The sequence below is a fragment of the Tauraco erythrolophus genome, chromosome 8, assembly GCF_009769465.1.
Source record: "Tauraco erythrolophus isolate bTauEry1 chromosome 8, bTauEry1.pri, whole genome shotgun sequence".
NCBI classification, from domain to species: Eukaryota; Metazoa; Chordata; class Aves; order Musophagiformes; family Musophagidae; genus Tauraco; species Tauraco erythrolophus.
The window spans coordinates 19684196-19697704 of record NC_141472.1 but is presented as its reverse complement, the minus strand read 5'-3'; the positions used below and the strand labels follow the sequence as shown (position 1 = coordinate 19697704).

At 40.7% G+C, this 13509-nt stretch overlaps 1 protein-coding gene across 3 annotated transcripts in view; it reads left to right on the top strand.

The window, feature by feature from the left end:
• The window catches only part of MTX2 (metaxin 2), a 39706-nt gene extending 31947 nt beyond the window's left edge, over positions 1-7759 (top strand). For all 3 annotated transcript variants that reach the window (XM_086615842.1, XM_086615844.1, XM_086615843.1), the window contains 6 exons: positions 2494-2570; positions 3301-3393; positions 4118-4156; positions 4559-4684; positions 5334-5410; positions 7425-7759. In XM_086615842.1, coding sequence (XP_086471968.1) covers positions 2494-2570; positions 3301-3393; positions 4118-4156; positions 4559-4684; positions 5334-5410; positions 7425-7635 — 623 coding nt within the window. In that variant the 3' untranslated portion in view covers positions 7636-7759. The remainder of the gene's footprint in view (positions 1-2493; positions 2571-3300; positions 3394-4117; positions 4157-4558; positions 4685-5333; positions 5411-7424) is intronic.
• Positions 7760-13509: the final 5750 nt, after the last annotated feature.

Sequence of the window (13509 nt, the reverse complement as noted above, 5' to 3'; positions counted from 1 at the left end):
TCTTCCTCTGATCCATGAGACTGTCTGGGAAAAAATCCAAACCCACCAACAGTAAATTAAATATTAGAAGGGTACAGAGTCTACCTTCTGCTGGAGGTGACTGGTTGCCTAAAAACCTCCAGAGGCTGGCTCAAGGTTGCCTAAAAATCAGAAAGAATTGCTGAATGCAGGGCGCAAAAGTCTGGTAATTCTCATGCTCCTTCGCAGATTTTTGTTGCGTGAGAAGATACTTGTTTACCAATTACTTGCCTTTGGCTGATGTCTGCCACATGGAATTGCCGGTCAGTGTACGTCTTCCAACTGTATGGATTCTGCTGCTGCTACTCATATTTCAGTCAAAGCAGCTGGAATTATACTGTTTAAAAAAGAACAAAAAAACCCACCAAAAACCCTGGCTGCTGGGCAGCAGTGAAAATACAGTAAAATATGGAGGTATATAAATTATTCATTAGTAAATAAAGGTAGCTTTGAAATGCTGAATCCATGCACAGAGGAGCATCTTGCACGCACAGGAGGAGGACTGGTGACAGTTGCCTACTCTGTCTGCCATCCGCACCCAACGTCCACACTTGCTGACATCTGATGTTGTAACGTGGATCTGAACCCTTCCTTCCTTCTTCTGAAAACAAGGAGCACAAGAGGGAGAATGATACGTGCTTCAGTTTTAATTGTAGGTAGAAATACATGTGTTCTTTCTGCCCTTGCTCCTGGAAACCTTTTTATTTACTTTCCTATTTGCATTCTTTATAATATTTTGATTGTTTAGTGCTAATTCAGAGAAGGTTTGCATTTGCTCCGTTCTCTCTCGCCACCTCCCCGTCTCACAGCAGCAACAGACAGAGATCTGCATCTCATCGTTTTTGGGGAATGGTTATTTATCTCATAGTCATTGTGATGACGAAACCCATTCTGAGGGATTCAAAAGCGGAATACCAAAGGATTGTCTTGGTTGGTGAAGTACAGTCTGACTGAAACAGCTGAATTCTGCAGGGTATAGATGCAGATGAAGCCTTTGTTGGTGTGATGCACTTCATTTATTACTCTTAGGTTGATCGAGCCAGTGAGAAGTGAATCTCATGATTAAAAACCATGGTTGAGTCTGCTCTTAGCGTGACCTGTGTTTGAGCTAGGTGGGTTTTTGTGTTTCAGTGAAAAAAGTGAATGTGTTGCTAATAAGATACTTGGAGTCAGGCAGATACAGTTCTTACTCTTCAGGCTGTCTGTCGAGAGCGGAGTTTGCTCATGGCGAGAGGTGGGAACGTAAGAGTGCGCTGTGTCCCGCTGTGCTGGGCAGGGTGACTTACTGCCAGTGGGAATGAGGATGTTCTCAGTAAGAAAACGTCCAGCGTTTATCTCCATTTTATGGATGATTTCAATCATGAAAGTAATCCTAAAAGTTTTAGCCTTGAATTTAAGGTTGATGGTTGTCAATTGCATTTGGATGAAGATTTTCAGAATGCCCAATGTGGTTAGGGTGGATTGGAGCCCTCAGCTTCACGTGTTGAGATCTGGGAAGAGGGGCATAAGGCAACTTCTTTTGTTCTTTGTGGCTTGCTGTGTGGAACAGGGCTTCTTCTTGTATCTCTGCCTGCCTTAAAGCTTTGGCTCAGTTCTGCCTATAACAAAAGTTACCAAGCAGAGAAGGTGGTGCATACAGACTCAGGAGCCCTTCACATGCCCACCAGTTCCACCAATGACACTGTCATTTCCTAGTCTCCTTTTGAGGACTGGCCGTTTTTTAGCCCTGCTTCATGCTGGACCCTCAGGGCTCAGCTTCATAGACTGAATGCTTCCACACTGATGAAGCAGCTCCTTCCTGCTCCCAGCCCCCCATATCGTGGAGCTGTGGGTCTCATACTGAGAACCTGTTCCTGACCCCAGGACCATGGGGGCTCGAAAATGCCAGCTCACAACTAAAAAGGATGAAGACTGGGGCAGCCCACAGTCATTGGGAATCTGAAGGACTGGAGAAGGGAGAGTCAAGACCCTGCCTTGCTGAGCGTGCATTTGCGCTTCCCTCTGCTTGCTTTTCTGGGCACAGTGCCACGTCTCCTGTCAGCAGCCCTTTCCCTGATAGTGGGTTAGAAAGGAGGGTGGGAACGCCTTGTGTCATAGAACGAGCCAAGTGCTCTCTCTGCTTTCCTGGGATTTCCCAGCTGTACTTCAGAGAAACATTGAATTAAGTCTTTCCAGCAAAGCAAAATCCATTATTAAAATACATCTTGATACATCTTACTCAATAGCTTTGAAATACACAATTGCCAAGTGTTACATGTAGAAGAGGTTCAGGAGGAGGAAGATCGGGAGGAAGGTGTTTGTTAGTACAAATGTTTGGTGGGTGAGCTATGTATGTTAGAGCTTCACTTGTGCTCATTTGAAAAAAACCAACACTGATGTTCAAGTGTACGTGCAATATTTAATTGTTTTGAAAGTTGGAAATTATGTTTTACGTGTATAAAAACCTCTTACTAAAACATATTTATCCTTTTATAGGCAAAGTACCCTTTATTCATGTGGGAAATCAAGTAGTATCTGAACTTGGGCCCATAGTCCAGTTTGTAAAAGCCAAGGTAATAATAGTACATTGTCATCTTCAGTTACTGAATAGCTTGTTAATCCTGTTTAGCATTGTGCTGATCTGGTGTGCTCTTCTGGAATGTTATTTAATTTGTTAAAACAGTGTAGAAATCTAGTGCTGTTTTGAAATAAAGATATCTTGGAATAGGAGTTTGCTGAGGTGGAAATGTTTTTCTTTGACACTTACTCAAATTCTGGAAGTAAATTCTGTGTGGGATAGCTGCATACCATTGCCAGTTTCTGAGACTGTTTTTCTACGTGCCCTGTCTCTTGGTCTCAGAGCTCTTAAACTCAGAACTGACTAGTTTAAATCTTGAAGTGTCAGATACTGTTCAAATTTGCCTTTGCTTCCCTCCCTGTCGCGTATTTTTAAAATGTCTTTTTGCTGAGCAGTTGATAAAGCTGTATCACAGATGTAAATTTGTGTTTACTTCTTGCCACAGAGATAATAGTAACCAGGAGACTGTGTGCTCAAACTGTATTCACCAATAACTGATAATAGTCTACATTTTTTGTGGATTAGCTGTATTACATAATGATAATTTATTTTTTGATTCTAAAGGACACTCTATGTAAAAATTGCATATGTAATTTGTTACTGAACTGGGTAAGAGAGGATCTGAGCCAAAGCTCATTGATTTCAGAGGTCCTTGGGTCAGGCATCGCTGAATATTCCAATATCCTTTCTTACATGTGTGTCTTTTTTTTTCTTTTGCTCATTAGGGTCATTCTCTCAGTGATGGGTTGGATGAAGTCCAAAAAGCTGAGATGAAAGCCTACATGGAACTAGTCAATAATATGCTCTTGACAGCAGAGGTACAGCAAACCATAGTAACTCCACATGTTGACATAAGTGTCTATAGGCAAGAAAGCTTTAGGATTTTTCCCTGTATTGGAAATGCTGATTGTTCTTAGATTAGGTCATCAACTTTTGAGGTGAAAGGAGGCAGGAATAAATTCTCTGTACCCTATGGATTGCTTGCTGAAATGTTCCTGTAGACACAAGCCACAGGTATGATTCCCCTGACCTACCTGAAGTATGTCACCTAGCTGTAGAAGTAACCGATGTCCACATATGGAAAATGCTGGTGGCTCTTGGGATCCTACTCCACCCTGCATCTGGCCAGGCACTCCACTGTCGCCTTCTGCAGTATGTGTGCTCGTGTGCCTAGTGGGAGGCTGGGATCCCCTGTGGTTCGTGTTCATGGCCAGTGAACATGACACAATCCCAGTGTAGGAACAGCAATGGAAATGCTGGCAAGCTGCAGGTGGCTGAGAGCTGCAACCTGTGTGCTGAGTTGTGTGCGGCATGGGCAACAGGAGCGGGCCTTTGGTCTCAGCTTGGTCCTGCTGCTGGCGAAGCAAGGATTAGCAACTGGGCTTTATTGCTAGAATTTATTTTCTACGTTCAGAGGTGTAACAGAAGAAATGGAATGGAAATTTAATTTAATATAGAAAGGAAAATTCTACTAGTGAGAAATTATTGTCTCTGTATTCTCCTTTATTAAGAAGTTTTAGTAAGTGTTCTTTTTGTTCCTAGCTCTATCTCCAATGGTGTGATGATGTTACAGTAGAGGAGGTGAGTGGTTCTGCAGCATTTATCTTAATTAAAATTTAATGAGAAAACACTTTTGCTCACAATTGCAAGTCCCTACTCATAAATGAAACATTGAGGTTTATACCATTAATGATACAGTCTTTTCACTTTAATTTCACTTGCATATACATTTTAGGGAAGTTATGTCGTTACTGGAGGTAACTGACTACAAAATAGCTATGGGTTTTGTATGTTTCTGAAGTAATAGTTTTAAATGGTTATACTGCAAACTATAAATTCTGTGTAAATAATTACAGCATATCATACAACTCGCTTTCTCTTTTACAGCTGCCTTTCTGACAGAAATATGTGAATATTAGCTATTTTGTGCATAGAGGTATTTTCTTATATTATAACACAGTACTTTTCTGTTCTTATACAAAGATTACTCACCCAAGGTATGGCTCTCCTTACCCGTGGCCTCTTAACCGCATTTTGTCCTATCAGAAGCAATGGGAGGTAAGGCGAAAGATGAAAGCCATTGGATGGGGTGGCAAGACACTTGAACAGGTCAGTATGGAAAGTGAAGCTTATTGCTTTATATTTTTTTGCTTCTTTTTTTTTTTTTTTTTTAAAAAGGCTTTGGAGAGTAACACTTTCTTGAAACAAATGTAGTAAAAAATATATTCTGTACTTAAAACATTATCTGGAGTCAGATACTTGCCTTCAGCAGCAATAAATCTTAAACTATGTGCAACCCAGTGGGGCGGGAGGCTGTTTTACCATGAGCGTGCACCTCTGGTGATGTTGGTTTAGGCCGTATTCCTGAACATAGGTTGTGAGTTACAGCCCCTGCTTCCTGTACGGCGTTAATAGGCATGTTTTGCAGGATTGCGGCTTCCCTTGTCAGAGGTATTAAAAGGGGGAAAAAAAATGGTAAAAAGGCACAAAGCTGTTTTGAGGTATAAGTTAGTACCTTTAATTAAGCTAAGTTATAAACGTTATGGGAAGCACTTAATCAGAATTGCTTTATATCAAATGTTAGATTAAGTAACTCAGCTACCTGCCTACTGCGTAAGTTTGACTGACTTCAACAGTTTTTGATGTTCCAACATTGTATGTTCCTTGTTCCCACTGTCAGTGCAAATACAGTAAGAAGGTTATTTTTTGCAATGTTGGTATTTCCTGACAATCTTTTCTCTCTTGTGTGGTTTGATAGGTGCTTGAAGACGTAGATCAGTGTTGTCAGGCTCTCTCCCAGAGATTAGGAACACAACCATATTTCTTCAATAAGCAGTAAGTTACTCTTTACTAAAATACTATGTTCAGGAATGTGAGATACAGATACACATCCACATATCTATCTATCTGGAAAACTTTTATTTTAATGCTACATGATTACTTGAGGAAATAAAAATGTATGACTGGAATATAAACATTAAATTTCAGAAATAAGTAATTAAAGGCTTTAAAAGGAAAGTTTTTCTGTAAGTTTCTGTTGTGTTTTTTTATTTCCTGTTTATGATTTAGTTTTACTCCTGCTTGTCTTCTCTACTGAGTGTACCACAACTTATGTAGGCTGCAAATATACACATTTACGCAGTTAGTTTCGTATTAAAAATCATACATTTAAAGCTTTACTTGTATTTTTTGGGTAACATTCTCCACTAGGTACAGGGAACTGAATGTACCTCATGCCGTCCTGATGCCCAGGACAGCTTCTCTTGCCCATCTTAACACCAGGGCAGCTCTGAATGAACTGAACTAGTGTGAGAGTCCCTGTGAGTTCTAACAACTTGGGGGAGAAGCTAGCCTTGTATCAACAAAGGATCATTTGCAAAGTGAAATCAGATTCACATTCCCAGGGGAGAAAAAGGGAACAACCTGGCCTCATGGGATGTCCTCTGCTTTCACTCGTTTCTTCTAATTGCAAAATACTGCTTTTTTTTTCTTCTCCAATAATTCAATGTTTTTGAAATGTTGTGGATTTAACTAACATCGTATTAGTTCCCTCTTGTCTCTTGTGCATAGACTAGACTAGAAATGCTGAGGTCTGGACTACAGTTAGCTACATTTGGACAGGGAGAGACCTTCAAAAGGCAGCATATGGTTTGGGTTACTTTCCTTCCTGTGTCTTTGCCCCTTAATCTTTTCCAAGTTGGGTTAGGTGTATAGTGTAAATTGAGTGGATACAGAAATATGCATTATAGAAGACAAGTTTGAATAGTATCTTCTCAAATAATTCTTAAATATAGTATCTCCTAAATTTTCGTTCTGTACTTGTAAAGAATTGTAGCTTGGGGATTTTGGTTTTGTTGTTTGTTAACCAGGCTTTCTTGATACAGTTTCAACCTTTAAGCTTTTTAGCTGTCTGACATATTACTAAGAAAGTATGTGTTCTTAGTCTCTATTTCAGTCTGTGACTTCTAGGAGTCTGTAGAAGGTAAATAAGAAAAGCATCCTGTTCCTGTAGATTTAACTTTGTTATACAAGGGTCCACATCTCCATTGGAGAGCGATCTACAAATACAAAGGCAAAAAAATTAACAGTTAGAAAACCCACATGCAGCCTACCTTGAACACTAGTAAAGAAGGACTCAAGTTATTAACATTTGAAAAAATACATTTTATTTGCACATGGGCTACTTACATACAAAGGTCCAAGATGGCAGTTTGGAAGGCTTGTACCTAAAATACGGTAGGACTGCAAACATTCAATAGACCACTGTTTCTTAAAATACCTATTTTCTTCTGTGTAATCCCCTTTCAAAATAGAGATGTTTCCAGCTGCTGTCGCCTTGGAGCTCTTTTTTGTATTGATTGAATAGGCCCTGACTATTGAAAAGGACAAACAAGGAATTGGGGTTTTATACTTTTTTTTTTCCACTCCCTCTTTTTTTTCCTTTTTTTTTTTTCTCCTGAGAGATAATAGCTGGAGTTTTTTTTTTTATATATATGTGCAGAGGAAAAAGAAAAACCCCCAAAAGACTTGATAAGCATTTGCCCTTTTTACAGAACTAAAAGGTGGAACATAGTTTGATACTGGATCAATAACTCTGCCCCTTCTAAGAAGTGTTATTTCCATATTTCCAAGCTACCAAAATCAAAGAAAGATGCCATACTGAGAACTAGCAGTATGCTTATATACCGTATACGCAGTTTTAATGCATATGGTAAGGTCAGTGTTGCCTGGTTTCTTCCCAGTTCTTAGATTGCTTGGCTATCTAAAAGTTATTCACAACGGCAGGGTTTTTTCTTGATCAGGACTTGCCTTCCAAAATACCTGCTCTTTTTTCTGTTTGTTTTTACAGACCAACTGAATTAGATGCTCTGGTATTTGGACATCTGTTCACAATCCTTACTACTCAATTAACCACTGATGAACTCTCTGAAAAAGTGAAAAACTACAGTAATCTCACAGCCTTTTGTCGGCGAATAGAGCAGCAGTACTTTGAGGGTCATGATAAAGATGGCTCTGCAACTGTTGCAGCCCGGTCTGCTAAGAGGTCCTTACTGAGATAAGCATGTTGCTTGGTGGCTGGGGTGGATTGCATTTCTGTTTTGGGTTCTGTTGCCCAATGAATTGGTTTTGAGAATGGAAATGTGTGTTAGCTTTTTGAAGCTGCCAAATTGTTCTGGAGTAAGAGAAAAAAACTCTAAGCGCAGTTTTCATGTTGTAGAGTATACTGTGCACATTTAACCTGAAAAGATTGCATGGGCACTTCCATTTTAATAGCCTGTATGCCACTTACTCTGAAGTGACCTTGAAAAAATATTGTATCTGTATTAAAAAAATAATAAAATCCTTTAGAAAGTTTCTCTCTGATCTTTCTAAATGAGTTTCTTACTAAGTTTTATGTCTGTGTAATTAATGTCTGTGTAGTTAATGAGTAGGATCCTGTTGGCAGGACACCTGGAAGACAGTTGCATGGTAAACTAGTTAGAATTATTAAGCTGGGAATGAAAGGACTCATTAGAGATCTTAAATTTGCCTGCCTCAGCCAAAATTCATTTAGGAATTGGGTGACAAAAACATCTTGGAGCTTTGTGGCACACAAATGATGTGATTTTTTTTTTCCCCCCATCAGTTTTTATTTTGTGTCAAAGTAGCTCCTAGCTGTCATTACTTCTTATGTGTGTCCTGCCTCTGCTTTTATTTCTTGTCCATGTTTGATTTTGTGTGTACCTTTTTTTTTTCCTTCATATGATTTCCCAGTTTTAATCCTCAGCTTGTCTTGCTCTTTAAGAAATTTGCTAGGTCTCACCATTTTCACTTCCAGTATGTTAATGTTGCTTCTGAACTTTGATGTACTTGCTGGGCTGGTTCTTGTAGCAGAAGGACTTGGTATGAGCCAGTGGCTGGCATGCCTTGGTCCTTCTGCCTCTGAATTATCTTATAGTACATGTAGTCACAATAATACAGCAGTGAACAAAGAAGTATCATTGTGGTGCTCCAAAACCCATGGCAATGTGGAACTTTTCAAGGCAGAGTTCCTATGTGTAGGCAAGGACTTGATCTAATTAGTATTTCTTCAAACGCATTAAATAGCACCGCTCTGTTCTACTTTGTCAGTTGTACTTGACCTTTTCCAAAAGCGCCAGCAGCCCCAGGAATACGCTGGTGGCAAAACCAGTCCCTGTGCACTTGGGAAGTCCTGGGCACAACTGGGAACCAGCTCAGGCTGTCTGGCTAGTTGGAACCATTGTGTTTTCTCACTGTGAAGTTTAATCTTTTAACTATACTTCTCAGTGTCAAAATACTTAATGGCTTGAACTGGTTATGCAATGGTCATGAGATTTTTGGCTGCCATTTCCTTCTCTCTTAAAAACTGAGCAGAAAGCAGCTGTGTACCTTGGACTGATAGATACTGGGTCTCTCTTGCATCTGTGGCTTATGAACCACTACTGCTTAGTCCTTCCCTGTGGGTGACCACTCATGTTAGCTCAACTGGAAAGCGGAGCCAAATTCTTACTGCCTGCTTTTTGATACAGGAGTCCTACTGGAGTCAAACCGATGTAAGTATCGATGCCTATGTCTTGGCCTTTTATCAAATTGCTCTTGCCAGGAGAGGACAAAAGCCCTTGTCTTGCATTTCAGTCTTAAAATTTCACGTGTATATGTTGAATACCTTTTCAAACTAAAGCACATCAGCTCTTGACTGCTTAGTGACAATTTCTTCTATCAAAGCACTTGGTAGCTGAGAACCCAGATACTTCTTTTGAACCTCCTTTTCTGCATTGATGCAGCTTCTGAAAAAACGAAAAAAAAAAGTTACGAGTTTTTTCTTAGTTTGGAGAGAATATTATGATATACAATACTTTGAGAGGAAAAACACTAATAGTCTCTAAAGCCAGCAGTGCCACAGTGATGGGAAAATCCTGTGTGAAAACTGAAGTATCGGAATTCTGAGCAATTAAACTTGCCTTTTACCTCCTGCTATTTACAGAGCACCATTCATGAGTAAAGATTTTAACCTAGCTTCTGTGGTTTTGGCAGTTATTCTGCTACCAGTAGACTGAGATACAGGGGTAATTTACTTAATGGATTTCCAAACCCATCTATGCACAGGCATTAACTTACACGCAGTCTGAAAAAGTGCAAGTGGGCATATGTTCCTCCTCTTTGAAGGTTGCAGTGGCCATCAGCCAACTTGTAGCCAAATTTTAGCAATTGCTTTGAAACAACATTGAATTAAACCATGTTTTTATATTTTGGCAAGGTTTCCGTGGGGCAGAGCAAGTGCTGGTAATACAACGCTTTGAATGCTGAACAGATAGTGATTGCAAATTTTGTGTGGTAACCTACAGCAAGCTTTGTAACTACAGAGGATTAAAAAAAACCCCACTGAGGTGGCCATATGCATTAACTCACTTTGAATGTCTCATTTAGAAAATATACTCAAATGCTGTGGAAGTGGTTTGGGGGAAGATACTGATCTGTTAGAAACAAAGTTTGTGTAAATCCGTCCGAGCTACTCAGACTGCACTTAAGGATACAGAGACAGGCAAATTACACGGAGTTTTCAATATTGAAGTGAGAGGACAAGCAGAGACTGAGCTCTGGAAGCTAAACTAAATAGTTTCTGAAAGTTTAACCACCCCTCGTTCCTTGTGTGTGTCTTTGATAACTTAATTACTAAAGCAAAATTTAAATGGGAAAAAATGTTCTTTACTTCCTTGACTGGAGAGCATACTTTCTATACGGCACGTTTGCCACAGGGCTGGTCTGTAGTTCAGGCTACACCTCATTCTAGGCGATACCTAAACTTAAAGCTACAAGGAAAATCTTGGCTTTGCTACCAGTGTTGAAAATAGCTATTAAAATCCTAGGCAAAGGACATACCTTGTGCTTCATAAATAGAAGAAACCATTAGGCTTTTTTTTATATGACGTCGCTAGCATGACTAGTGCTACAGAGCAGACTGAGCCGAGCACTGAGGACCAAAGCTTGTAAGCTGTGCTTTAACTCTGGGAAGCTGCAATCCTACAAAGGGCACTGGTGCTGGTTGCTCTTGAAACGCTGTGTGCAGTTCAAGAAAAAGAATGGAAAGTTGAAACATGACCAGCAATAAAACAAGTTAAGGGTGGAAAAAACCCAAACCAACCCAAACCCACTAACCTTTCTGGCGAGGGAGTTGAGCAAGTCAACCAACCTGCCTTATTCCAGCCCAAGGAAGGACAGAGGGTTTTGTATTAGGTCGAGTGGCCCTCTAGTAGACAAGGCTGTATGGGTGCAGTCTGTGAGGATTTTACTCTTGGGTTGTGTGTTTTTCTAGATCTCCCATGACTGAAGTACAACCATTGCCCCAGAGGCAGGAATCAGGCCAGGAAGGCCCATGGTCTGTCTCATGTATCAGGACAGTGTGGATGATGATTTTCTTTCTTAGCTGTTCAAGCTCCCAGAGGCTATTTTAGGTAAAGAAAGCAGACAGCTGGAACTTCTTAAGTTTCTCAAAATTAAGACAAAAATTAGATTTTTAACAGAAAGAATGTCGGGAACAGCTGTACCATGGCTTAACGTACATCCTCTGAATATGCCCCACTAGGAACTGCAGGAGTCACTCAACCAAAACAGTACACAAAGTCATAAAAGCGCTTGTAACTACAAGTCAATAGATGTTACTGAGTCTGACCAACATATACATCACTTGGCCATGGTAGTTTGCTTCTTAGAGTCTTTTTGTTCCATGAATTAATAGCTTCATATGGAGATACTCGAGCTAAATGCTAGTTGGAAAGAAGCAGGTGCTTTCCTTGCTTGATGGAACTAAAACAATTGGGAAAGTTCAGGTGAAAACAGGACTGCTCCTCCATTCCCGAGATGCTTCTTTGGGATTGTGGACTAATCTTGCTCAGCGCAGACCCTGCTCAGCACAGTTACCTGCTCGTGTCCTTGCTGGATTCTGGTATCTGTTCCTATTGGCAACGAGTGGTGCCAGTTCCAGATGTTGTGAAGCTCTGGTTTGCCCGCCCAGCACAACATTGTTTGCATAGCTAAACCATGGATCCTATCTGCCCTGCACTGCTGCACGTACAGCATGGAAAATGGGGCATCCGTCCTACACCACCACAAGCTGTGGCAAACCAGCTTGTGAGTTGAAAGTGGCTAGGATTTCAGCCACAAGCTGATTTATAGTATTGGATCATTGTTTCCAGCTGACAGCCCTTCCTGAGCCACTGGTTTTCCTGTCCCTCTCTGAAGAAAGCTCTTCTTGACTAGTGAGTCTCTGATGCTACATTTCGTGATGTTGCGATGAGATTTCAAGACAGACATGTGGAGAAGCTTCAGTGGTAGCAGCTTTTGCTAGGATCAATCACTCTGCACATATCAGTTAGTAAAAATTATAGTCTTGAGTGGTGGTAATAAGCTATTCATCTGCTGTTTTCTCCGCCTTTCATTTTATTTCCCCTTCTTCCCAAGGAAAGAAAAATAACCTGGCAATCTCCTGCTTCTCAAATGTACTTAAAGCTCAGTGTTGTGGAAAAAAAGATCCTCGCACAGCCCTGCACATGGAGAATGCTGCTGAGATGCACTTAATGATGCCTCTTAGGATCAGCTGTGCTACTACAAAACGCTTCATTTCCTGTGGCTTGCTTTCTTTACAGGCAGAGTGCAGCTCCAATGGCTCTCACAACAATTAGCACCCACTTGTTCTGCAGGTTTGAAGTTTTTTGTATTAGTCAGGTTGAGAAATTCATGGTATTAATCATGACTGAAGTTGTTATTTATCACCTGCTGGGTGAGAAATAATAATTTTGGCACTACTGGGGCAGCAGGCCAGAAGTACTAAATTAAGTAAAACATCTAAACACTAGCAAGGATCATTTCTCTGATTAATGAATTGTTACAAAGAAAAAGTGCTACTCATTATCTGATCTTAGAATAAAAGTAGGAGTTGGAAGTAGAAAGCAGTAGCAAAGTCGGGGTATACTCTGATGATGTTTGAAACTTTCCTGGCTGATCTCTCTTCTGTCATTCCCTAACTGCTAACATGCGCTCATCTGCGTCAGAGACGCAATACTTGGCTCACAACCCCAATTCCAATTTGTAGCTTTTGACAGGGCTACAGCATTTGTGTAACTGCCTCAAAAGAATTGTTGAAATGACTTTAACCTTCTAGGGCTTGTCTAGGCTGGGAGGTTTTGCTGTAGGAACAGGTCCCAGCCTGGCAAAACACCATTGTGTGAAGGCAATAATAGGAGTAGAGGAAACAAAATCAGCGACATCAGTAGGATTTTTACACCCAGGTAACTGTATCCATACTGGGGCCATTAGTCACCTAAGGGATTGAAAGACCCCACAAATTCCAGCTGCCTGATAGAAGTATTTCACATGCAGATACAAACAGGGTTGGCCTGCACGGGGTGGTTACATTGAAATGAGGTCTGTGTGTGCTTTTACAACCCTAAGCCACCAAGTCACTGTGACATACCATGTCCTCTCCCTGCAAGACTGTCACAGGGAGCTGAGGCGCTGACCACGTAGCAGTGCTCACAGAAACACTATTTTCTGGGTTCATAAATGAGATGTAAAAACAGACTGTTAGCCTTGAATATGGTCGAAGAACAGCCTGGGAGAGAATCATCACTGCTGAAAGCAAGCAGAAACTTTGTGTGCAAACTTGTTTGCTTGTTGAGGCTTACAAGAAAAAAGAAAAACAGAGTTTGAGAGACTCTTTTTGGCTCAAACTAATTTGTTTGCTGGAAAGAAGGCACAGGCTTTTTCCCTAGAGAGCATCAGCCATTCCCATCTATTGCAGCAGACTTGATATTTGAGGTGAAGAACTTCCCGCTGTTGACAGACGGACTGCCCCTACTGACACCTGTTGCAGCCAGAGTAACTCCTGTCTACCACGCCAGTGTGCCCTGAAGCTGACTTGAAATAGTGAGCTGACA